This window comes from Geotrypetes seraphini, chromosome 6 (assembly GCF_902459505.1).
Source record: "Geotrypetes seraphini chromosome 6, aGeoSer1.1, whole genome shotgun sequence".
NCBI lineage: Eukaryota > Metazoa > Chordata > Amphibia > Gymnophiona > Dermophiidae > Geotrypetes > Geotrypetes seraphini.
In genome coordinates this window covers 180,425,253-180,452,415 of record NC_047089.1, presented here as the reverse complement: position 1 = coordinate 180,452,415, position 27,163 = coordinate 180,425,253, and the positions used below count along the sequence as shown (strand labels likewise).

Sequence of the window (27,163 nt, the reverse complement as noted above, 5' to 3'; positions counted from 1 at the left end):
CTTAGATGTTTTTATTACAAAAAAGCTTAGGCAGAACTGATTTCTTCTTTTGGACTCCCATTCTGTGTTATTGCTTATGGTGATTCTCCTTTAACTTTTTGTCCCCTTGATATTTGCCTCAACTCTCTCCATTCCACAGGGCCATTAGCAGGTCTGAGAATTAGTGATGATAAAAATTGGTTCCAGGTTTGTTTGCTGAAAAAAACAAACCATGATCGAAACATTCAAGATATTGAAGGGAATTGACTTAGTAGAGAAAGAGAGATTGTTTCCCCTCTCCAAGGTGAAGAGAATGAGAGGGCACTTGCTAAAGTTAGAAGGGAAAAGATTCCGTACAAACTTAAGGAAGTTCTTTTTCACCCAGAAAGTAGTAAAAATCTGGAACGCTCTTCTGGAGGCTGTTATAGGGGAAAACACCCTTCAGGGATTCAAGAAAAGGTTGGATAAATTCCTACTGGAACAGAACATACGCAGGTAAAGCTAGACTCAAATAGGGCACTGGTCTTTGACCTAAGGGCCACTGTGTGAGCGGACTGCTGGCACGACAGACCATTGGTCTGACCCAGCAGCGGCAAATCTTATGTTCTTATGTGTCAGGTGGCAGGGGGAAGGCAGGGAGAGAGGAAGAAAAAGTTGGGGGAGGGAATGGAGTGTGTCGGGTGGTAGGGGAAAGGCAGGGAGAGAGGAAGAAAAAGTGGGGGAGGGAATGGAGTGTGTTGGGTGGTAGGGGGCAGGCAGGGAGAGAGGAAGAAAAAGTTGGGAGAGGGAATGGAGTGTGTCAGGTGGCAGGGGGCAGTGTGACCAGACAGGCTCAGCGCCTGTCAGCGTCCCAGCTAAATCAGAAGGTAAAGGAAAGGGTAAATCCAGGAAGGGAGTTTACAAGATCCATCCTGGCCCTGATGATGTTAATTCCCCCGGCAACCACCAGGGGGAGACTGAGCTTGCTGAGAAGGTAGTAGGTAGTATCTGGGTCACCACCGGAGGAGCCCAAGAGCTACCTTGTTCCCTGATGACTCAGCTAGGTTAGGGCGTGTCCCCAGGATAGAAAAGCCAGCAGTGGGGAACAAACAGGCAGGCAAGCTAGGGAGAAGGTTTAGGCCTTTTCTCCCTGAGGATCTCCCTGGACCAAACAGGAGCGACCAAGCCACACCTATGGAGGTACAGGAAGCTGGAGATACCCTGAATGAATCTTTGTCTGACATAGAGCTTCCGATGGAGATACAAGAATTCTTGCCTGAACAATTGGAGCCTTCTGTTGAAGCCATGGAGGTTAGTTTATCCACCAATCACAAGCAGTAAACCTCAAACAGTGAGTTTTGTTTTGTAACTGTTTGGTTTTGGGATTGTTTTGTTTGAGCTTTACTATTTTAGTTTTTCCTTTGTGAAGCTGGGAGTGTCTCTGGGGAGAGGTTTGCTGTCACCCAGGGAGGGAATTTTGAAAGCTTTTGAAAAAGCTTTTTTAGCAAACCTAAGACACTCTCCTAATCCTAGCAGAATTGCAAATTGCTGCTAGCGGCTTTATTTTGAGAAACTGTGAACTGTTTGAAAGTAACACATATGACTGGGATTTGATTTTGCACCTGTTTTGGAATACAGGCTGTGCTGGCTCTAAGGAGAGCCTTAGCTCAAACATTACTGGCTGAGTTTAAAGAAGAGAAGAAAGTTGGAACTTTTTCTGCTTTGTTTATTTGCCTTCTTTTGAGTTTTTGCTTTATGCATTATTGGTGACATTTTGACATATTTTTGTTTACCAAGTAAAAGTGAAACATTTTCCATTTATACCTTCTTTGTGTTTATTTTTGGATTACTGTAAGTTCCACTAGTGTGTCAGTCCGTTCCTGCAGGGTGACTCCAGGCCGGGTCACACGCTGTTGGGCTAACTTGCTGTAGCCACTAGAGGTGCCATTGTGTTCCAGTCCGGGACAGCGGCTTGGCTACAGCAGGTAGGAAGAGAAGAAGAAAAAGTTGGAGGGAATAGAGTGTGTTGGGTGGCAGGCAAGGAGAGAGGAAGAAAAAGTTGGAATTATGGAGGGACAGAGAGAGGTTGGGGAATCAAATGAGGTCTGGAGGAGAGGAAGCAAGCAGGAGGAAGAAAGAAAGAAATATTGGATGCACAGACAGAAGGAAGTGCAACCAGAGACTCATGAAATCACCAGACAACAAAAGATAGAAACAATAATTTTTATTTTCTGTTTTGTGATTACAATATGTCAGATTTGAAATGTGTATCCTGAGAGAGGAAACAAGATGGCGATGTGAGTGGACGTGTGTGTCTAAGCTCCTGCTCCAGAGGCAAATAACTTTACCTTGAAAGCTTTTCTTAATCGTTTTTCATGCCTAAGAGGAGGGGACGGCAGAGGGATATCCCTCTACCCCTGTCCGTGACTTCGACTCCTCGTCAGTCTGCAATAACATCGTTTGCAGTTCCTATGGCGTCGGGCGTATCCGCAGCTGAGTTCCAGGAGCAACTCAGTTTGGACAGCGATACTTCACTGAACCCTGTGGGATCTGACCCTCCTCCTCCTCCGAGAGAGCCAATGGGTTTGGGCCTTCTTGCAGAGGGATATCGGCAAATGCCGATACAGGAAGGAACGCCGTTGTGGGTTACTCCGGAGAGAACAGCAGAGGGAGAAGGAGCACTGCAATCAAGCGGTGGTGAGTGTGGGGGAGGTGAAGCCTGGGAAGGAGAACGGGATCCCGGGCTACCTCAGCTCAAGCCGCTCGTAAAACTGGCAGTGGTTACACTGGACTCACTGTGGGGAGCAATCGAAAATCTTCAAACAGTATGTACTGGATTTATTTCTTTAATGGCTGAAGTTTCTACTAAAGTTAAAAAGCTAGAAACTAATTATTAAGACCAATTGAAGCAGGTGGGAGATATTGAAAATTCTATTACTGAGATTAAAGCTTTAAATAAACAGCAAGTAATGGACAAAGCTTTTTTTCTTCGTAAAATTGAAAATTTGGAAAACCAAAATAGGAGTTTAAACTTAAGGATTTTAAATTTTCCTATGTCTAAATTTAAAACTCCTAGAGAAATCTTTAAGGACTTTTTGATTTCCATATTAAAAATTACAGAAGTGAATATAACACCTTTGCAGAAGATTTATTATTTAAAAAGGATTTATTATTTAAAAAGAGATTGAGACAACTACTGAACGAGACTTATCAACTCTTCTAGAATCATCTTGAACTGTCTGGACGAGCTACACTAATAGTATCTTTAGTATTTCATCAGGATAAAGAAATGATTTTGAGATTGCATTATGGTTTGAAACAAGTTTCTTTTTTGGGAGAGAGAATATATATATATCCGGATGTTTCAAAGTGGACTCAGTCAAGAAGGAAGGAATTTCTTACATATCGGGAAAAAGTTGTATCATTAGGAGCTTCTTTTCAGTTAAGATTTTCTTGTAAATGCTTTGTTGTATTTCAAAATAATAGATATATTTTTTATGATTCAGATCAGTTACGTTTCTTTTTAGAAGGGAAAGGAGTTTCGTTTGCACCATAGTGACTCTTGGATAATTCAAGTCTGTTGTTTTGAGCCATAGGTTTTCACTTAATTTCCTTTTACTAATAACAATATGTGATCTTTCCTGGAAGATCTTTTTCTCTATGTTTCCTCTCTCTTATGATTGAGGACTATGTTAATTAAATTCTTTTTTTCTTTAAAATATTATGTTGACCCAATAGAAAATTGGAATTATTCTGTACTTCCTTTTTGATTATTTGTTTATTAATATAAATATTGGAGGTACTAATATCGTATTGTTACGTATTAAGCACAATTGTACTTATTTAAAAATCAAATAAAGATTAAAAAAATAAAAATAAAAAAAATGAAATTTGTATCCTGCCAGAGCTAGTGTTAGACTGCGAACGTGAGCTAGGATTTAACAGAGAGAGGAAAAGTCTTTTTTGTTTGTTTATTTTGTTTATATCACAGCGCCAGTGTGGGTAGGAGAGGGCAAAAGGGGTGGGGTGGGTGAAGAGGCTATAAAATAAACCCACCAGGATGTTTAAAAAAACAAACAAACACCCAATTGGGCAGGAAAATTGAATCAAATTGAAATTTTTTTTCCTGATTCGGGCAGCACTAGTAAATACATTTCCATATTTAGTTTCAGGATTCTCACCTTGCACTTTTCCCAGGAGAATGCTGCTCCTGCCCCATAGTTGTTCTGACCGCAGGACCTTCCTTGGGACCTGAAAGGTCCATCAGGGAATCCTGTTCCAGGCTCCTAGATGAACTGGCCTCTCGGTTTGAAAGCTCTGCCTCTCCAGACATGTTTTCTCGCCGCGGGAAGCTGGTTGCATGTGGCATAGAGGGAGGATCTTGCACTGCGGGGCTCAGTGTGACCTCTAGCCCTGAAGCTTCTGTTATGGCGTCACTTTGTGCCATTGGAACTAGCGGGCAATTCCCCGGCGTCATGGACTCCAACTGAAGATGACACAGGAACTGATCAATTGTAATAGAAGGGGGATTTTCCGGGTGCTTCTAACCCTTCTCTTTGGAATGTATGTTATATGCGTTTTCTTGAATACCTAAAAATTACCTAAAAATTAATAGATGTCCCGTTTTGAGGAAAACAATAAATGGTCACGTTAGCCATGCAAGATGGCTTCCTGATATGCCAGGTGGAAAAGAGTTAAAGAGAATGTATGTGATGGCTCCCTGAGAAGAGACAGATGGAGAGAAGCAGAGACAGAGGCTGTACATGACAGCTCCCTGGTGAGAAACATATGAGAAGCAGAATATGAGTTAGTACATGAAGATAAACTGCAGCTATGTTTTCTACATTATTAGCCTCTCCCTTTGTCTCTAATGGCTCATTTCTATGGCACCATACCACATTCAGGATGTAGAGGCAACTGGGGAAGTTTGGATTCTTCTTTAGGCAACGTATCTGGGCTGTTTGTATGGACTCATCCTCACATTCTATCAACAGGCTGGGAGACATGTGGCTCTTCATTCCTCGCAAGCCCCATGCCAGGATCTGTGGAAAGCAGAGAATATGAGCTTAAAATAATCCATCCTTCCAAATTAGAAGGGTCCATCATAAACCTTCTAAATATGTAAAACCTTATTAAGATAAGGCTGAATTGCTTAACAAATATTTCTGTTATGTGTTCATAGCTGAAGTGCTTGGAGTAGGACTGCAGAAGACAAATGCAAATAGGGTAGCCAATGTGGTAGACACATTGATTTTCAAAGGATTGTGTTCACGAAGAGCTAGCTAAACTAAAGGTGAACAGAGTGATGGGGCTGGATGGTGTACATCCGAGGGTACTGAAGTTCTGGAGGCTCCACTGGTTGACTTTTCAATGCTTCTCTAGAGTTGGGAATGGTTCCAGAGGACTGAAGAAGGGCAGATGTGATCTCTCTCCACAAAAGTGGAAGTAAGGAAGAAGTAAGGAACTACAGGCCTATAAGTCTGATTTCTGTGATAAGTAAATTAATGGAAATACTTTTAAAATAGAGAATAGTGATGTTTCTTGGATCCAGTAGTTTACAGGACCTGAGGCAACATGGATTCACTAGAGGTAGAAACATAGAAACATAGAAAAAAAGCGGCAGAAAAGGGCTATAGCCCACCAAGTCTGCCCATTCCATGTATCCCCCCCCTGAGTTTACTCACTTAAAGATCCCACGTGAGTATCCCATTTTCTCTTAAAATCCGTCACGCTGCTGGCCTTTATCACCTGGAGTGGGAGTCTGTTCCAATGATCCACAACTCTCTCGGTGAAGAAATACTTCCTGAAGTCGCCACGAAACTTCCCTCCCCTGATTTTCAGCGGATGCCCTCTGGTGGTCGAGGGTCCCATGAGCCGGAAGATATCATCTTCTGACTCGATGCATCCCGTGATATACTTATACGTTTCAATCATATCTCCCCGTTCTCTTCTTTCCTCAAGTGAGTACAGTCGCAATTTCTTTAGTCTTTCTTCATACGTGAGATCCTTGAGCCCCAAGACCATCCTGGTGGCTGTTCGCTGCACCGACTCGATTCTCAGCACGTCCTTTCGGTAGTGAGGTCTCCAAAACTGAACGCAGTACTCTAAGTGAGGCCTCACCATGGCTCTGTACAACGGCATCACAACTTCAGGTCTCCTGCTGACGAAACCTCTGCGTATACACCCCATCATTTGTCTTGCCCTGGAGGAAGCCTTCTCCACTTGATTGGCAACCTTCATGTCCTCGCTAATGATCACTCCTAGGTCGCGTTCCGCTGTGGTCCTAACCAAGGTCTCACCATTTAGTACATACGTTCTACGTGGGTTACTCTTTCCCAGGTGCATTACCTTGCATTTTTTAGCATTGAAGCCAAGCTGCCAAGTAGTTGACCATTGTTCCAGCAGCAGTAGATCGTGTGTCATATTATCAGGTAATAAGCTTCTGCCTACTACGTTGCAAAGTTTGGCGTCGTCAGCGAACAGCGATACCTTTCCCCTAAGTCCTTGCGTCATATCTCTTATGAATAAGTTGAATAGAATCGGACCCAGGACCGAGCCCTGCGGCACTCCACTTATCACGTCCGATGCTTCAGATGGAGTACCATTCACCACTACCCTCTGATGTCTGCCGCTCAGCCAATCCCCAACCCATGTAGTTAGAGTGTCTCCTAATCCTATCGATTTTAGCTTGTTCAGTAATCTTCGATGAGGGACGCTATCAAATGCTTTACTGAAGTCCAAATACACTACGTCCAGTGACTCTCCTGCATCCAGTTGTCTAGTAACCCAGTCAAAAAAGCTAATCAGATTAGATTGGCAGGATCTACCTTGGGTGAACCCGTGTTGGTGTGGATCACGCAGTTTTTCTTCGTCTAGGATTGTGTCAATATTCTGTTTGATCAGTGTTTCCATGAGTTTACACACTATAGACGTGAGACTCACTGGTCTGTAGTTTGCTGTTTCTGTCCTGCAGCCCTTTTTGTGGAGTGGGATTACGTTGGCGGTTTTCCAGTCCAAGGGGACCCTTCCTGTGCTTAGGGAAAGATTGAAAAGAACAGATAATGGTTCTGCCAGGACTTCCCTTAACTCCCTGAGCATTCTGGGATGCAGGTTATCTGGTCCCATGGCTTTGTTTACTTTGAGTCTTGATAGTTCGTTGTAGACGCTACTGGGTGTAAATTCATAATCTTGAAACGGGTCTTTCTGGTTATCTCCCGTCTGTAGCTGTGGACCAACTCCCGGCGCTTCTCGGGTGAATACTGAACAGAAGTATTGGTTTAGTAGTTCTGCCTTCTCAGAATCTGATTCCGCAAAATTACCGTCCGATTGCTTCAGGCGTACTATCCCATCTTTGTTTCTTTTCCTGTCACTAATATAGCTGAAGAAAGATTTATCCCCTTTCTTAATTTTCCGTGCTAGCTCTTCCTCCATTCGGAGTTTGGCCTCTCTGACTGCTGTTTTGACAGCTTTAGATCTGTCTAGGTAGTCCTCCTTCGCCCCCTCCCTGCCTAGATGTTTGTAGGTGATAAATGCGTCTTTTTTCTGTTTAACTAGGTCTGAAATTTCTTTACTGAACCATTGGGGTCTTTTGTTTCTCCTGCATTTACTTACTGTCTTTATGTATCGGTCTGTTGCTTCGTGTAGTATGGATTTCAGAGACGACCACATATCCTCCACGTTGTCAGATTTTGCTTGTTTATGTAGCTCCCGATGGACATAATCTCCCATGCGGTTGAAGTTTGTACCTCTAAAGTTGAGAACCCTTGTTGCTGTGGTTGTCTTAGGGAAACCTTTCTTAAGGTTGAGCCATACCATATTATGGTCGCTGGAGGCCAGTGTGTCTCCTACTGAGACTTCCGTGACGCTATCTCCATTGGTGAGGACCAGGTCTAGTAATGCCTGATCCCTGGTGGGCTCCAACACCAATTGCTTGAGACGTGCACCCTTTATGGAGATCTTGTCAGACAAATCTGATCAATTTATTTGGCTGGATGACCAGAGAATTGGAGATAGAGTACTAGATGTTGTCTATTTAGATTTTAGCAAAGCTTTTGACAGTGTTCCACACAGGTCTCTAATAAATAAACTGAGTGTCCAAAGTAGGGGCCCCTAAGTGATCAAGGCAGACAGTGTGCCAGACTTTAAGAATAAATGGGATACCCATGTGGGATCCCTATGAGGGTCAAGATAAGAAAATTGGGTCATTAGGGCATATATAGGGGGTGGGTAAGCAGAGTGGGCAGACTTGATGGGCTGTAGCCCTTTTCTGCCGTCATCTTCTATGTTTCTATGTTCTATGTTTCTAAGTTACAAACTGAGTCAGAAACTGGTTGAGTGGAAGGCAATAGAGGGTAGTGGTCAATGGAGATCGCTTTGAGGAAAGGGATGTTACCAGTGGTGTGCCTCAAGGTTCAGTTCTTGGATCTGTTCTTTTTAAAATTTTTGTAAGCGATATGGCTGAAGGGCTGTCAGGTAAGATTTGTCTTTTTACGAATTATAGCAAAATCTGCAAAAGAGTAGACACCTTTGATGGTGTGAATAACATGAGAAATAACCTAGCAGAGTTTCAAGAATGGTCTGAAATTTGGTGGTTAAGATTTAATGCTAAAAAGGCAAGGTCATGCATTTGGATTGCAAAATCCCGAGGGAACGGTACAGTTTAGGAAGTGAAGAACTTTTGTGATAGTATGAGATGCTGAATCATGGGGAGAGGGGAAAAATGGATATGCTTGCTATTGAGGCAGGGGGGGGGGGGAGTGGGATGGTAGACATAGGGGGGATTGGTTTAACAGAAGGGAGATGATGGATCTGCTTGGGGGAGAACAGTTACTGGAACTAGGGAATTGGAAGAATAGGGACACAGGACAGATGCTGGACAATGCAGAGAACAGAGTGACATGGGAAATACTGGACACAAGAGGGTAGAGTATGAAGACAGAAGGGATATGCTGGACATGGGTAGCAGGTGTGGATGGGATATTCTGGGCATGGGTAGTGGGAGTGGGGAAACAAAGAAGCTGATTACTTCTATGACAAGGTCCACAAGATTGCCCTTGAATTCACTATAAAGTCACATCCTTATCCCCTATCCACCATCCACTCTCCTGAACTTCAAACTCACAAAAACCTCTTCATCCTTCATCCAAACAACTTAGGAAGCTCCTCTTGCCTGGTCCCACCCTCTCATCCCTCTATCAACTACTGCTGATGGCTCTCTGAAATCAGAGGAAGAAACTGCACAACTTCTGTCTTCAGCCAAGCTTACTACATGCCCCCCTAGTCTCTATTCTCACCCCTCTACTTGACCCCCATCTCATATACTGTTATCCCTCCCATCCGCCATATTCTCATCTTATCCATTTCCACTGCAACTGTCCTCACTGCCTTCAAACATGTGGTGGTGAAGCTGCTTCTCAAAAAAACCATTGCTGGAACCCACCTGCCCGTCCAACTATCGCCCTGTCTCCCTTCTTCCGTTCCTATCCAAGCTACTTGAGTGTGCTGTTTTCCATCGCTGCCTGGACTTCCTTTCAACTCGACAGATTCTTATCCTCTACAACCTGGATTTCACACCCAACACTCCACAGGGACTGCCCTCACCAAAGTCTGCAGTGACTTGTTCATGGCCAGATCTAAGGGCCTTTACTCGATCCTCATCCTTCTTGACCTATCTGCTGCCTTTGATACTGTTAATGACAGCTTACTCCTTGATACTCTGTCCTCACTTGGATGCCGCAAATCTGTCCTCTCCTGGTTTGCCTCCTACCTCTCCCATCGGACCTTTAGTGTATGTGTATCCTCATGTATTTGCCTTAAACATCTTGCTTGCTTTCAAATAATTTGTAGTTATTTTCCCTTCCTTTCCTTGTGTTTTTAGGTTTGTAAAGTTGTATTGTTTCCCAAAACCTTGTAATTTTATCACTATGTACATCGATTAGACTTATGATTAAGCGATTAATCAAAATTTTATTAAACTTGAAACTAAGTCTGCATCTGCTGGCTCTCAACTGATGGCAGCTGTGTAGAAGGAAGGCTGCAGGCAGGAGGAGGAGCCGTGCCTAGCAATTGCTCTTCTGAACAGGCACCAGGCACAGTTCCTCCCCTCTTTTACTGGTGCTGCTCTACATGAATAGCATGCATACAATTTGCATGCTATTGTTCTGAGCATCACCAGTAAAAAAAAAAAAAAATGCTCCCAACACAGTATTTCAAATCAAGTTGTCAGAACTGAGTATTGAGGCCTCAGTCTGTTCAGGCTGTGTACTTGAATTTTCCTTTCAGATTCTGTTTAACTGGGCATCATTTTATCAAATACATTCTAATTGACCCAGAGTCCCTTCCTCATTTATCTTTGAAAAACACTCCCCTTCCCTTACCTCTATAATCATGGGCTTGAGTGTGGGTCGAATTTCCTTTGGGACCATTAAGGTTTTGTTCACTTTCTCAGGAGGGCTGAGAAGTTCAGGAAGTCCTTTCCCCTGCATAGATACAAATGCACTTGATAAAGCTCTGCTATATTGTGCCAGTCAGCTACCAAAATACAAGGAAGTCAAAATTCAAACAGAGTTACACAGACATTTATACCTCCTCTCAAAATTATTCAAATGCATGATAAACTTGCCTAATTTATACTCTACTCTAATTTCCAGTTTACAAGTCGCACCATTGTATAGGTCGCAGGGACCAAAAATAATAAAAATCTAGGTAAAGTCAACACATAAGTTGATCCTTAGTATAAAAGCAGCAAAATATAAGGTGCTGGCATTTCAAACTCCACTGAATATCATTAGAATAGCAATTGCTACTCAGGATATAACATAAATACTGGAAGTCAGTAATAAATGCAAAAAAACTTCAAATATGTATTAGAAAATAATTATAAAATTCAACACCAATAATTTTGCCATAGAAATTATTATATTTTAGAGCAGTGTATCGCAAACTGTGTGCCGCAGCACACTAGTGTGCCTCCTGAGATTTCAAGTGTGCCACAGCACACTGGGCAGGAAGAGAGGCTCCGGTGTCAGCTGACTTGCAACTTCTTGCCCTCTGCTGCCAAAACGCTGCCGGGGCTCCTGCTTTCCTCTTCTTCTCTCCCCCTCCCCCTGACCAGCGTGGCAGCTCAGTATGATTTTAATCTAGCCACACAGCTGCCGCTAACATTAATTTAGACAAGGTTTCATCAGGTAGCCTCGGGAACTTTGCTAGGCCAGCCCACTTCAATGATGCGAGGCGGGCCAGCCTAGCAAAAGCTCTGAGGCTGCCTGATGAAAATGTAGGTAAACTAATGCTAGCGGAAGCTGTGTGGCTAAGTTAAAAGTACACAGTGAGCTGCCACTAGGCTAGAGAAAGGAGAGGTATTGCTGGACAGGGGGAAGAGGGAAGGGAGAAGGGGTATTGTTAGACAAGGGGAGGAGGGAAGGAAGAAGGGGTACCTCTGGACAGGGAGGATGAGGAAAGGGAGACATGGTACTGCTGGAAAGGAAGACAGGGTACTGGTAGGAAGGGAGAAGAGGTGTTGCTGGACCTGGCAGAAAGGGAGGGAAAGGAAAGGTGCTACACAATGGAAGGGAGGGTGAGATGGTGCATGGAGAGAGAGCATGTTGGATTGGGGGGGTGGGATGCCACTCAAGGGAAGAGGCAAGGACAGAGAGAGAAAGCGTGCAGGAGGCAGAAAGTGTTGGACTGATGGAGAGGGCAAGTTGGATGGGGAGGACATAAAGGAGGGAAGGAGAAATGTTACACTCTGGGGAAGAGGGAGAGGGCAGAGAGTGAAAAGTTGTACTCATGGAGGGAGAGAGAGAGAGATATGGTTGGGGGAGGGAAGGTGGCCAAGAGGAGAAGCATGCAGGAGTAAGAGAAAAAAATGTTGGACTGTTGAAAAGGAGGGAGATATGTTGGACTGGGAGGGAGGCCAGAAAGGAGGAAGGGAAGGGAGATGGATTGCAGGGTGGCAGAAAGGAGGAAGGAAAAGAGAAATGTTACACTGGGGGGGAGGAGAGATGACTAAAGGAAGGGAGAGATATCAGACTAGAGAAGGAGGGGAGTCTGGTAGCACTATAGAAATAATAATAGTAGTAGAGAGAGATGCCCGATTATGCGAAGGAGAGGAGAGAGATGCCAGACTGGGAAGGGGGGGAAAGGAAGGAGAGAGATGTTGGACTACTGGGCAGAAGGAGGGAAGGAGAGAGATGCCAGACTGGGAAGGGGGGGAAAGGAAGGAGAGAGATGTTGGACTACTGGGCAGAAGGAGGGAAGGAGAGAGATGTCAGACCATGGAAATAGGGAGGAAAGGAGAGAGAGATGGGAAGGGAAGGCATGTAAAAGTAGATTTTGAGAAGAAAGCAGAAAAATGGAAAAATTGAATGTTACATTAATGTCAAAGATGGATGCAAGTCACAAAGTGAAGATGGAAAGCAAAACAGTCAATGGATAAGAAGGCCCTGGAAACATAGTTAAAAGCACAGAAAAATAATCACAAGACAATAAAGGTAGGGAAAATGATTCTTTTCTTTTTTTTAATCTTTATTAAATTTCAAAACTACCATTGTGCAAATAAACATCTTCAATATACATAATATTACATGAAATGCAAATTAAACATATAGACATTAATGCACACCTATTCCCCCCCCCAAAAAAATAATCAGAAAAAGTACATACCTACATGAAACCATCCATATATTCCCCGAATTAAATTCTAATGCAAAACCCTCCCCCCTCCCACACACCCTTGCCAAAGTTGTCTGTGAGCTGGGTGGAGAAGTTTCTTGTTCCCCATCTCCCCTCCTGAAGAAGCCAACTGTGAAACCCGGGTTGAGGGATCGGAAAGAGTATGTCAACAACAATTTAACAGTACTTTAAGCATGTACCCAGAGCAGTCATAGAGTAGCAGGATCGCCACTCTGCATTAATATAAGTAATCTCATAACAGCTTGTATTTGGTTGCAAATCGTTGTTTTTTAAAGCAGGTGGCGGAGACAGTGAACTAGCTGTGATGGGCTCTACAATAACTGGCTCCGTGATATTTCATTAGAGTTTCGGTTATGGGTCCAAGCGTTCACTTGGAAGCCTAGAGTCACCGTGTGTGTGACCATTTAATGTATTTATTAATATGTGGATAATAAGGTGATCAGTGTTTGAGGCCTAACTTTGAATGACATGTGGTAGACGCCTACCGATTTAGGCGCTGTTTATAGAATCAGGCCCAATATGAATTGGAAAGAAACAACTGAAATTATATAAAAAATATTCAATACATTTTAAAATATATTTTTAAACGTAAACCCAGGGATATATTTTAAAAAACTTTTAAAGACACAGTTATTTGCTAATGTATTCATGTGAATGAAATGAGTATTGTTAGTAATGGAGGATGTAGGGAAGTTTGGGTTGTTTTTTTTTAGAGTATATGTTGTATTGTTATTATTTATTTTGTATATTGTTTGGTAAACTGCTTGGATTCCAGGCGGTATATATATTTTTTAAAATAAATAAATAAATGGTGAACAGAGGATAATCCAAGTTTCCAAGTTTATTTGACATACCACTCAACATGACAAAGAATGGGACCATCCACTGGTCTCTGTAAGCGGCTGTTATTAATTTGCCATCAGTGAGTGAGGGTCTTGGAAGAACTATATTATCTACCTCCCCTTTCTCATCAGAGCTTTACAATATAGAGAATTTATGCACAGATATTTAGGTACATCTACTTATGCCATGTTAATAACAGGTGGATATGTGCATACCTAATTGCGGCACTTAAGTGTATAACTTACACTATTTTGTGCCTAACTTTACACATGACATTTACACCAACTAAACCCTGGTGTAAATCCTCACACCTAAAATTAGATACGGGTCCCCCTTATTCTATAACTGTGCATAAATTAAAGGAATGCTCCCAAATCCATCCATGACCCTCCTTTTTGAAACCGCGCACAAATTTCACATGTGGATCCGGGCACATAAATAAGCACTTGCAACTTTTAATTGATGCCAATTAGCAGCGATAATTAGTTGTTAGAGCCAGATTATCAGTGCTAATTGGTTCACTGTTCAATTAAATTTCAGGCATAAATCGGGCGCACCCAAATTTGTGCTTACAATTTTTAACATTATTTATAGAATTTGGGGGTCGGTGTCCTGTTTTGGAGACCGCACCTTCAAAAAGATGGTGTTGGTCTAGAGCAGTGGTTCCCAACCCTGTCCTGGAGGACCACCAGGCCAATCGGGTTTTCAGGCTAGCCCTAATGAATGCATGGAGCAGATTTGCATGCCTGTCACGTCCATTATATGCAAATCTCTCTCAAGCATATTCATTAGGGCTAGCCTGAAAACCCAATTGGCCTGGTGGTCCTCCAGGAGAGGGTTGGGAACCACTGGTCTTGAGGACAACTTTTAAAATGGTCAGTGGTCTTCTTCATAAAGCGTATGGGGGCAGACTTAAAGATTTCAATATGTATGCTTTAGAAGAAAGGCAGGAGAGGGCAGATATAAGAGAGACATTTATATACCTCTTTGGCATAAATGCACAGGAGGAAAGTCTCCCAACTGAACAGAAGCTCTGGAATGAGGGGGACATAGGATGAAGGTGAAAGGAAATAGGCTCAAGAGTAACCTACAGAAATTCTTCACGGAAAGGGTAGTGGATGTATGGAATAGCCTCCTGGTGGAGGTGGTGGAGACAAAGACTATCTGAATTCATGAATTCAAGAAAGTATGGGATTAACATACAGGATCTGTTAGGGAGAGGAAGAGATAGTAGCTGGTGTGGATAGGCAAACTGGAGAGTCCATATGGCCTTTATCTACTGCCATTTTCTATGTTCCTATAATTTCAATCTTCAGCATCTGAGGAAGAGCATGGGTGAAGAATTGATGGCAGCAGTAATTGTAAGGCAGTAATAGTGTTTTTGGGAGTGGTAGGGAACAATGCCACTGCTAGAAAATTTCAGGAGTGGTGGCAACACAGGCACCCCAGTTTCTGCGCCACTAGAGTATGAAATAGGATGAATATGATAGACAGAAGGCAGGAAACTTAAGGTTCAAAATTTGCAGAATAAAGAAGACTACTTGGTTTATGGACGTGCTTACTTGATTGGGCTGTACTATTGCCCGAGGTATGTATCAGACAAGTGATGTTTTATTATTTTAATACTAGTGTTTAAGCCCGTTACATTAACGGGTGCTAGAATAGATGCTAGCCATTAACTAGTCAACAGGGATCACTATTAGACTAACAGAGTTTCTTTTTTTGTTATCCATTCTCAATACAGGTAGGGTTATAATATTTGTGAAGATAAAAAAGAAGACACATAACCCCAGCCCCACTTATACCCTGATCCCACCCGTGTCCCACCTTTACCATGCCCGGACCCTGCCTCCCACTGATCCCAGGCTCCACCACCTCATCTTTCACCATTTCCTTAGTGCTCTGTACCCTTATCGTGTGCTGAGACGCTTCCCTGCTCAGCGGTTCTATTGTACTGTGCATGCGGAGGCACGGAGTTTTTCAATCCTAGTGCGCATACACTAAGTAAGGGTTTTATTATTATAGATTTGTATGTTAGATTTGTGTATGTATTTTTGCAAACCGCTTAGGTTTAAGCGGGTTAGAAATTTTTTTATTTAAATGAGTAAGAATATCCCATCCAGGCTTACCATTTTGTCACACAGAAGCTCAACAGCAGCTGAGAGGTCACCACTTGATTTCTCTTGTCTTCTGATTGGATACCACTCAAGTTGGGGGATGACCCGGGCATCTAGGTCCAGGTAGACAACTGGTTGAAACAAGCATCGCCCTAGGTACTCATCCTTCCCCTGGAGCAGAAAAAGATGCATCAGCAATTTTGTGGGGAGCTTGGAAATTATCCTGGATTCACAATGCTTATTCTGATTTTCCCATTGTGCTCCCTAAGAAAATAAGAACTACAAATCCATGCATGCAAGGAGTCAGAACCTGAAATAGATCAGCTTGTTCAGTTGGCCTGGGATGAATGCAGTATCCTTACTTTCTCTCTTTCCTGATAAAGAGTAAATGAGAATGGAAATTATGCAGACAATGCTGTCAAAGGTTTTCCTTTCAAACCCCAGATGCATTCTGGAACCTGTAGTTCTGATTCCAAATGAAAGAAACATAATTACAAATACCACAGTGCATCCCTTATGCCATCCTGTTAACAATTACTGTGTTTTCTCCGCCAGTGGCAGCAGTCACAGAAGTTGCAATGCATGGTATATGTGAGCCAGTATATGTTTACAAGTTCTATAGTGGCTGTCTCCCGCAAGGGCTTTCTTATTGAATAGAAAACTTGTGCATGAAAACAAGAGCACTGAGGAACCTGTAAGCACACTACTTCTACGATACACTGAGATAATGCTAAATGGAGCAGTGCAAAAATCTCCATACTCGTAGAGCTGCAAGAAAATAGAATAGCTGTTCTGGAGCTGGTAATAGCTGCAAGCCTCCAGAGAAACTGAGGAATAGATTTTTGTCCTGGAAGGGTGAGATAGAAACAGGATGGAAGTTGAATGTCTGGTGCAATGGGTAAGGTTACCATACAGTATATCCATATTTCCCCGGACATGTCCTTTCTAGGGCACTGTTGGGCTCTCCAGGTGGCTTTCTTAATTTCATTTGTCTGGTTTCTGGGACTGGCTTTAAATTTCGCAGCCCATAACAAACGCAGTCCATCACAGACACACATGCACACACCAGCAGCAGAGATCACCTGATCTACTGGCATGTGTGTGTGACTGAATAGTAAAGCAAAAAGAACCTCCTCTTGCTGGCAGACAAGGACCCAAAGGAGGTTGGAAAGAAGAGGCCAGGACTTGTTTTCACTCACTGCTCCCTGCTTCAGCCAAGCCTGTGGGAAGTTGTCAGCTCTGTGCTCTTCTGTAGCTGGCACAAGCAGGCTGCACTGCTCGTGCTCAGGAGGGTTCAGAGTCTTGCTGCTTCTTATGATCACCTGCTTGGCCTAGGCTGGCTCAGTACCGCAGGGACAGGTTGGCTCACTGCTGTGGTATCTCCCCCTTCCACACACCCCTCACCCCCACCCGAACACATGCCTTTGGGGTTAAGCATCTGTGGTCATTATCTTCAGTTCAGAAAACTTTTCAAATCTTTTTTGTTTCCATCATGATTGATTTAAATTGGGCTTAATTATGTAAGTTTTATGTTTTTTAATTCTCAGACAAATTAGTATGGTTCTTTTATTTTTGTTATTACATTACATTACATTAGGTACTTCTATTCCGCCTATACCTTGCAGTTCAAGGCGGATTACAAAAGAGCAAACTGGACATTTCCAGTGAAGTTACAACAGTTTTGGGGTTTTTTGTGGGTTTTTTTGGTTACAAGGGAGGAGAGGTACCTGGATTAATTCTGGAAAAACTTGCAAATTGGATATTAAATTGACTGTACGTTACTGTGTGATATAACAAATAGAATACAGTTAGAGTACAAATAAGATTACGTTACATTTCAGGAATCTGAATACTTGGTTGGTGTTTTGGGGAGGAAGAGATTATTTAAGTGGAGGTTTTGGGGGAGAATTTATCTAGGAGGAGGGGGAAGGGTTGGGTTAAGATATCTGGATAAATTTTTTGAAAAGTAGGGTTTTGATTTCTTTTCGAAAAGTTATCCATACTTGAATTATTTAGGTAAAGGTGGAATAGAAAAAAAATTTGTTAAGATAAAACAAGCTCACAATTACACCCGGCCTAACTACGGTTGCATAAATGCATCAGGGATGTACATACAGGGAATTCTATATATGGCACTGAATGTTAGGCACTTCTTTCTATGCCAAATTTTTCACAAGGAAAAGTGTTCTAACAGCGAAATGGGGGCAGAAATGGCATATCCAAATGAAAACACACACTCATATTTATAGAATAGTGCCTAAGGGCTAGATTCACTAAACCCACCAATCAAGTTCTGGCCACTTAGTGACCCGCTTTTCCTTCGACCCAATTCACTAACTTCTGTCCTGATCATCCTATAGATGGTCTGTGCATGCGTTGGGATCGCTATAGAGTGATCCGGGCAGGCGGTTGGGGGCATGATTCTGATCGCCCTCATTTGCATGAGGGCGATTTGTGCATCAGCCCCCCGGACACAGATTGGATCCCTCACGGATCGGATCCGATCTGTGCCCTTAGTGAATCTTGGACTAAGTGTTTCTGTGTAGATCTGCAAAGGGGATGTGGCCATAGAAGAGGCAGCAGTGGCAGGTCAAAGGCATTCCCTTAAGACGCACACAATGTTATAGAATAGTGTGGATCCATGTCTTATTTGGGCGCCAGGATTTACTTCTGGTTTCAGCTGGTGTAACTGCTCGTGCCCAAAGTTTAACATGGATCCCAGCAATACATGCTGTTCTATAAAGGGCACCATTCCTAGAACACTCATTATAGAATACTGTTCAGCACTGATTTTCTTGGCGCTGAAATTTGAGCACCATTTACTGAATACAGCCCAGAGCGTAGTGTTCAGTAACTAGTGCACATAAGTGGGAGCCCTGCCATGCTACTTTTACTACTATTGATTATTCTATAGCGCTCCCAGACAAACGCAGCGCTGTACAGAGTCACAAAGAAGACCGTCCCTGCCCAAAAGAGCTTACAATCTAAACATACATGACAGACAAACAGGATGTCTTGGATACAGTCTGCTATTAAACAAGGAAAGGGAAGGGGCTTGGCGGACAAACTTGGGTAATTTATTCCAGGCATAGATGAAATGAACGAAATCTCGAATTGGCAGTGGAGGAGAAGTTTACAGCTTAGAGCTGCTTATCTGAGGAATGGAGTTCTGTGGAAGGTGTATAAGTAGAGAGACGAGAGAAGAAATATACCCCTAGCATTATGCACTAGAGGTCTGATTATATATATATAGCGCCTAAAAAATTGGCGCCAATCATAACAGTGCTTAGCACAATTCTGTCAAAGGCACACACGATATATATAATCTTGCTTAGTGGGTGTACTTGAAACAACATTTAGGTGCACCCATTTAGGTTAAGAAAATCAAACCTAGGAACTTGTGCCTAAGTTGTGTGTGGATTGGGCGTGTTCTAGTACTCACAATTTTTTTTTTTTTTTTTTTACAATTATGGCGATATATATATTTGAGCTATAACATGTGAAATTGCAGGCAAGAAACATTAAAATAAAATAATGTACATTGTTTGTGCACTTGACATAAGTAGATCTACTCATATTAATAAGTAGTCTTATCTCAATGTACAACTCCCATTGTGCGAACAGAGAAGTACTATGGCATAGTAATGAAAAGGAGGTGGCTATACAAATTACATGCGTTATGGGAGCCTTTGTTTTTTTTTATGTGCAAATGATTTTTATTGTTCCAACAGCAAACAAACAATACTATCAGTAACTTAGTCCAAGAAAGAACAATGCAACATCCCCCCCTTCCCACCCCTCCCCACCCCCGGAGTCCAATGCCATGTCAAAAAACTGAGAGTCCGGAATCTTCCTAAATATTTAAGAGTCTACTACGGGCATATGGAGTGAGATCCTGCCAGAAACATTCCCAGGTCTGGCGAAATCTACGACCCGGACCACGATCCAGGTCTCCCACCAGTCTCCGCTCAAGCGTTGCGTGGATTATCATCAAGAATCTCCATTGAGCATAAGTCGGGGGAGTAATAGACAGCCAGTTGGTGAGAATAGCTTTCTTCCCCATCAAGAGAACTCTGGCTATGAATGCGGACATTCCTTTGGGTTTGGGCGTGGCAATATTGTAAAATCCAAATAATGCTCTCAGTTGCGGAAGCCAACGCCCCCCCCAAAGCAGCGTAACATATTGTCCCAGGTGACTCCAAAACTGGAAAATTTTTGGGCAAACCCAAAGCATGTGTCCCAAGGAAGCATGAGCGTGATCACATTTTGGGCACAAGTGAGATTGGGTAATCCCCATTCGAGCTGCTCGCTCTGGCGGGATATAGAGTCTCATAACAATTTTCAATTGCATTTCCCAGTGGGTGATATTAGGAGATACCTGTTGAATATGTTTCAAGACCCGTTGTAGCTGATGAGCCGTAAGTGCACACTGAAGGTCTTCTGCCCACATTGTCGCCAAGATGTTCAAGTTAGGGCCAGGTTGACAGTCCCGGACCCCCACAATATGAAAGCGAAGAGGAATTCTCTGTTGCGCAGAAAGGCTAAAAAGTTCCGAAAATGCCTCTCTATTGTCCTCAGTGAGGTGGGCCACCGGTAGAGCTTGTACATAATGGTGAATCTGATAATAAGCAAACAAGTCATTAGGCTGTAAATCAAAAGTCTGGCGTAATTCTGCAAAGGTTGCTATCCTCCCCTCCTCCAAAAACAGATGGAAAAGATATTGAAGTCCTTGCGCCTTCCATCTCTGATAGGAGGCGTTTTGTAATCCAGGCTGAAAGGCCCCATTGCCCTGAATAGGTAGATATAAGGAGACACCAGAAGGCAACTTGGCAGTGCGACACACCCACTTCTATGTGCGCCGTGCCGGCGCAAATATCGGATAGCGGGACACCAGAGGACGTATATGTGGATCCGCCACATGCAAGTAATAACTTACATGGTACGGAGTTAACAGAGACATTTCCTGTGGCGTGGCAGAAAAATCAGACGTCCCCCTAAACCAATCATTGATATGTCTCATCTGACATGCCAGAGCGTACCAACGTACATTTAACAATCCATATCCCCCCCTATCCCTTGGCAGACACATCCTAAGAAATTGCATTCGAGGTCGCTTGCCCCCCCATATAAAACATTGGAGACCCTTAATAAGACGTGCATTGTGAGTATAAGATAATAATAGTGGTAGGACCTGAAAACGATACAACCATTTGGGAAAGAGCACCATATTAAAAAGGGCTAACCGTCCCGCTACCGAAAGGGGGAAGGTGGTTCAGTTTTGTAAGTTTTGCAGAGTGTCATGTAACAGTGGGGAGATATTACTAACATATAAAGTCTTAAGGTCTCTAGGAATCCAGACACCCAGATACTGAATCGAGGTTGCCGCCCAAGTAAAGGGAAATTGACCTCTCCAGGTCAATTGTAGTGTCAGTGGGCTAGCTAAAGCAACAGATTTCTGATAGTTCAGAGTGAAACCTGAATAAAATTTAAATTCAGTAAGTGCCTGCAGTAAATGGTCAATGGAGTGAGCGGGATTAGTAAGCATGAATAATAAATCATCAGCAAAAGCTAACACTTTTAGGGAATGGTCCCCAAAGTCCACTCCTACAATGTCAGGGTCTAGGGACACAATACGCAGAAAGGGTTCCAAGTATAACAAGAATAAAAGGAGGGACAAGGGACATCCCTGTCTGGTACCACGTTCAATTAAAATGGGATCCGTAATAATGTCGTTAACCAGGAGTCTCGCCCTCAGTGTCATGTAGAGCGTGCGTAACATTGTGGCAAACCAACCCGAGATTCCCATGAAGGTCAGCACCTCAAAGAGATGCGTCCAGTCGACTTGGTCAAATGCTTGCGCCGCGTCTAAACTAAGCAGCAGCATCGGGGTATTATGATATTGAGTATGCGCCAACGATAGTAATGCCTTGCGGACAAAACCCACCTGTGTTGAAGCGATAATATTCGGGAGTAAAGTTGCCAGTCTATCAGCCAATATTTTTGAAAGAATTTTAATATCTACATTCAAGAGGGAGATTGGACGATAGGACTCGGGGGCAGTGCTGTCTTTACCAGGTTTCAATATCAGAGTAATTAAAGCCTCATTCGCCTCAGTGGGAAAGTGTTCATCTTGTATTACTTGAGAATAATAATCCCGAAGGAAGGGACCAAGCTGCAACGATAAAAGCTTATAAAATTCTGCCGTAAAGCCATCCGGCCCTGGAGCAGAAAAATTTCTTTGTTGCTGGATAGCTTTTTGTAATTCTTTAGTGGTAATGGGTGCATTGAGAAACGCTATATCTGGTTCAGCAAGTGGCAATAAACCAGAATCTGTTAGGTAGTCCCTAATAAGGGGTTCAGCCCCCGAGTCCTGACGCCCATATATCTTCCGAAAATACGACGTGAAAATCTGCGCAATATGTGCCGTGGAATGCTGCTGACGGCCCAAATCATCCCGTAATCCCATGACATTACGTTGACCCCTGGCCTGTGTCGTCAACCGGGCTAATAACTTCCCCGCTCAGTTGCCATAACGATGATAGCGGTATTTTTGATATAATAGCATTTTGACCGTACGCTCGTGTATATAAGAATTAAGGGTCGTCTCCACCGAAATCAAGTGCTCCCTGGAGGTTCGGGTCGGGTGTTGTGTATAGTGGCGTTTGGCGGTTGCTAATTCCCTCTCCAACCTGATAATGCCCCGTGACAAACGGCGATTGCGCGCTATAACATAAGCTATACAATCATCTCTGAGCACTACTTTTGCGGTGCTCCAAAATAGCTTTGGGTTGTTACAATGCTGACCATTAAAATCCAGGAATTCTTCCCACTTAGATGTTAAGTATGTTTTGAAGTGGTCATCAGAAAATAAGTAACTCGGAAAGCGCCAGCGCACAGGGCCCCATATGCCCAAGCCTACATTCACATCAATCCAAATCATCGCATGATCAGAAATTACCGCCGGTCCTATGACTGCAGCATCTACATTCAGGAACGCTCTACTCGTAGTAAGAATGTAATCTATTCTAGATTGTGTATTGTGCGCTCTGGAGCGATTCGTATAATCTCGTTCTGTGGTATGTAATAGTCTCCAGGGGTCGACTAAATCGAGTGTTGCACAAAGATAGGGCAGGCCTCTATTTTGGGACTGACTAGAATTGTGTCCTGGCATAGAGCGATCACAACTCGGGTCCATGACTTGATTAAAGTCTCCCGCCAAAAAGACCGGATCCGTGACCCGCTCTAAGAGTAAATGTGTAATACCTTCAAAGAAAGCATGATCGTAGGTATTAGGTACTCACAATTTTTAAGAATGCCTACAATCTGCTCATGCCCCTTGCTACACCCCCTTTTGAGATCAATCCACTAGAACTGATGTACACCACTTTATAGACAGCACCTACCATGTTCTAATTAGTGCAAATTAGCGCCAATTGTGAGGTGTTAATTGCCAATTATCAGCAGCAATTGGTCTTGTTAAACAATTGAGTTATGCATGCAAATCAGCTGTATGCACTAACTTGTGCGCACAATGTATGGTGCTATATACAGAATTTGGGGTTATGTCACTTACACACACCCTTACAGAATAACACTTAGGTATGCTTATGCACATAAATGCTAATATTTTGTACATTAAAGCATGCAAAGGGCACATAGATGTAGGCTCTTAGTCACAGACTTACCCTTCACACAAATATTTTTGGTCAATGTATATACCAGTATCCATAGTGAAGTGAGGGCATCACCAAAACAATTATCCATATATTCCCTAAACAGCAGGACTAAACTAAATGGTGGCCAATGGGCAATACTTACATTCAGTACCACTAATGGTATATGTTCATTGTGGCCACTGCTATTATCCTCTCTTGGAACAACAATCAACCCTCCTACACTGACAGAAATGTTGAGTTTTTTTCAAAAAGAAAACTTTTGATTTATGAATATCCCAATGTATTCAGGGTTAGAATCAGGGGCAGAATGACAGGATTCTGGGCCCCTTGGCAATAAGGGTCATACCCCCTGAACCTCCCTTCTGAAAGAGATGATACTGTGTTTCCCTGAAAATAAGACACTGCCATATTAAATTTGGGCCCAAAAAAGGCACTAGGCCTTATTTTCGGGGTAGGTCTTCTTTTTTCATGTACAATCATCATCTCTCCCTTTCTCTCCTCCACCCCAATTCTTCCTATTTCCTTTCTCTCCCCTACACATGCAGCATCTTTCCTCCCCTCTCACCCATCCCCTTGTGCAGTGTTTTTCTATCCCTCCCTCCCATCCCCCTGTGAAGCAGAACCTTTACATCTTGTATCCCTTCTTCCCATCCCTTAAGCAGCAGAACCCTTGCAGCATATATCCCTCCTTCCCCAGGCCTCCCTCCCCCGCCGACCCTTCCATCTCTCCCGCTGACCACGAGACCGAAATACTGTACCTTGTAACAAACAGCAGCGTTGCAGCAGTGTAGATAGGTTGCTCCATGGCCTTCTCCTACCAGGGCGCGTGTGCTGCGTTGCTGATGACACGGTTGAGTCTCATTATGACCACCGTCTACCTCTGACATCAGGGACGCACAGCTAATGAACGAATGCATATGTTGCACACAGACTTCGTAGGTATATAAGGTGGGATGTCAGCAAGTTGCCTATAGTAACCTTGGCTGTCATGGGAAAAAAGTGCGATCATCGGCTACCAGGCCAAGGGCGGCAACATTTTGGAAATGGCACAGTTTGTGAACTGTTCACGGGCTGCCATGGTTAAAGTGTACTGTGAGTGGATGAATGGAACCTTTTCAATGACCCGATGTGGTAACTGTGGGGCAGCATGAGCCATCGATGCAAGAGGTGAATGTTGGTTGCGCAGGTTGGTGCAGGCCAATTGGCATGCTACTGTGGAGCAATTCACCATCCAAACAAACCAGGGGGCTTCCAGATGTGTGTCCAAAATGACTGCAGCAAACCCTAATGTGAATGGGGCTCCGGAGCAGACAGCTGGTAACTGCACCCTCACTCACAAGGGTTCATTGCAAATAAATGGCTGTAATTTGCACCAATTGGTAGAGGGTTGCCTTCTCTGATGAGTCACATTATGAGCTCCATCGAATGAATGAACACTGGCATGTCAGACATGAAACCACCGAGAACAAACACCCAATAAGCACTGTTGGATGTACACAAGCTAGTGGCGGCAGTGTTATGATCTGGGGAATGTTTTCTTGGTATGGTCTGGGTCCCTTGATACCTCTGGAAAGCACTCTCAACTGATATGGGTATCTCTCCATCCCTACTGATCAAGTACCTGTACATGTTGATGGCCTTCCCTATGGATGATGAGATCTTTCAACAGGATAATGCGACATGTCATACTGTCAGAATTGTTCGTGAGTGGTTTGCAGAGCATGATGAAGACTTCCAGCTACTTCCCTGGCCTCCGAATTCCCCAGACCATAACCCAATAGGCACATTTGGGACCACCTTGATTGACATGTTCAACAACTGGATCTACCATTTTTACCAACTCTGACTCCATAGCTCTGTGTATGATAGTAGTGCTAAACCTATGATTAGCAAGAACCCTTTCATCTAGCTGGCCCATATGCCTGGAATAAACTACTTGAGGTGGTCTGTCACACCCCTTCCCTTGTTTAAAAGCAGACTGAGAACTCACCTTTTTGATTTAGCCTTCAATTCATAACCCTACTCCCCTCTGCTCACTACCCTAGCCAGCAGATTAACCACCTCCTGCCCCAACTGTATCCCTCACCCTATCATCCTGTTTGTCTTGTCTGTTTAGATTGTAAGTTCTTTTGAGCAGGGACTGTCTCCTTTGTGACTCTGTACAGCATTGCGTATGTCTGGTAGTGCTCTAGAAATAATTAATAGTAGTAGTAGTACTATGAATAGGCAGCACTGTGACTTTTATATTGTACCCTAAGACACCAATACATCTACTACAGGTAAAACAGAGCAAGTGGTACCGCTAACAAGTTCTATACAGAAACTACTTGCACACAGTATACCACACCTCAGTCATATCCAAATCACAGATAGACCTCTTCAAATATAGAACTAGTGATCACAAATTACAAATAGAAATACGAAGACAAAAACTGAACTGGAAAACCAAAGAAGTCAAACTTGGCATATATTGCAGCACTGAAGAAATAAAAACAGAAATACATTTTTCCTCTTATACTGAACATAATACAAAGTCATTTGCAATGCACATTTCCCAAAGCTAACATATTCCAGTTAATAAATTCAAAATAAAATACTTAATTTTTTTACCTTTTTTTACCTATCTGCTGTTGTCCATTTATCATTTCTCCTCTTTTCTGTCTTGTTCCATTTCCTCACTATACCTGTCTTTGACACACTGATATTTTCCTTTTAGCTCTTTCCTTCTTTTTTTTTTTTTCTTTACTTGCCTTACTATTCACTAAAGCTTCACCCTCTTTCTCATCTACCAGTTCTCCATCTTTTTGCTTTCACTTACCTATACACTTTCCATCTCCTTCTATCACCCTATAATCTCTCATTTCCAGTTTTACTTGGACTTTCTCATAAGGTTCCAACATTCCCAGTATCTCCCCTTCCTCTCTCCATTTTCTAGCCCAGCATCTCTTCCCGTTCTCTATCCTTATCTACCCCAAAAGAACTTGTAACCTGATATCTCTGTCCCTTCTGCTCCACCCCTGTTCCCATCCATGGTCCTGTATGTCTCCCTTTATCTTCTCTTCTTCCTCTTGTCCAGCATCTCCCCCTGCTGTTTCAGGGTCTTACTTTTCTCCATCCCTCCCTCTCTTCTGCCCCTAGGTCCAACATCGTTTCTGTTGCTGTCTAACTTCTGCTATATAGATACAGCTCTCTGCATAGTCTCAAGTTTTTATACTGAAGCAAGGACTTCTCTAAGTTATTGGCCACGGTAAGAGTTTCCTGTTCAGCCAACCCCTAATTTTTTAATCTTCATGTCACCAGTCAGACTCTGAATCCGTTGAACAGTTCTTTAATAACGAAGCAAACAACCTACAGTCAGATGATAGTTCAAGCCTGTACATTTCTTCTCACTCCACTAACATATCTCGTCTATGCTGGGATTGTCCACACTGTGGAGATGACACCGTTCTCCAGACTTAGAAGTAATCTAAGCTGTATTTGATTGTCAGAATTAAAGGGGTGAAAAACCTGGTGGGAGAACAGCACTCTCAGGCTCTCACTTTAGCATGTGCTTAGCAAATATGGTCACTGCTCTCCTCAGACTGAAGAAGGAGGCGGGCTCATGCTCTGTGGAAGCAAAGCCCAGACTACTGGAAGCAAAGCTCTCTGGGTAGTTCAGTCCACAGAGTACCCATAACTACTACACATTTAAACAAACATTAACTGAGCAAATGCCCACATAACATGGGGCACAACAGTTTCTTCTCTCTCTCTCTCCATGTGTCTCTTGATCCAATATCTTTCCATTTCCCTCCGATCCTGGGTTCAACATCTCTCTTTCCTTCCCCTCTATCCTTGGGCCCAACATGTATCCATCTGTTTGACTTTCATTTTTCC

At 43.1% G+C, this 27,163-nt stretch overlaps 1 protein-coding gene across 10 annotated transcripts in view; it reads right to left on the bottom strand.

Annotated features, from left to right (window-relative positions):
• Nucleotides 1-27,163, bottom strand: part of FER1L5 (fer-1 like family member 5) — a 363,329-nt gene that overhangs the window by 117,396 nt on the left and 218,770 nt on the right. For all 10 annotated transcript variants that reach the window (XR_004539782.1, XM_033947691.1, XM_033947688.1 and 7 more), the window contains 3 exons: nucleotides 15,624-15,782; nucleotides 10,335-10,436; nucleotides 4,854-5,000 (listed from right to left, as the gene is read on the bottom strand). Coding sequence is in view for 9 of the 10 variants with exons in the window: in XM_033947691.1 (XP_033803582.1) it covers nucleotides 4,854-5,000; nucleotides 10,335-10,436; nucleotides 15,624-15,782 (408 nt within the window). In the remaining variant the exon portion in view is untranslated. The remainder of the gene's footprint in view (nucleotides 1-4,853; nucleotides 5,001-10,334; nucleotides 10,437-15,623; nucleotides 15,783-27,163) is intronic.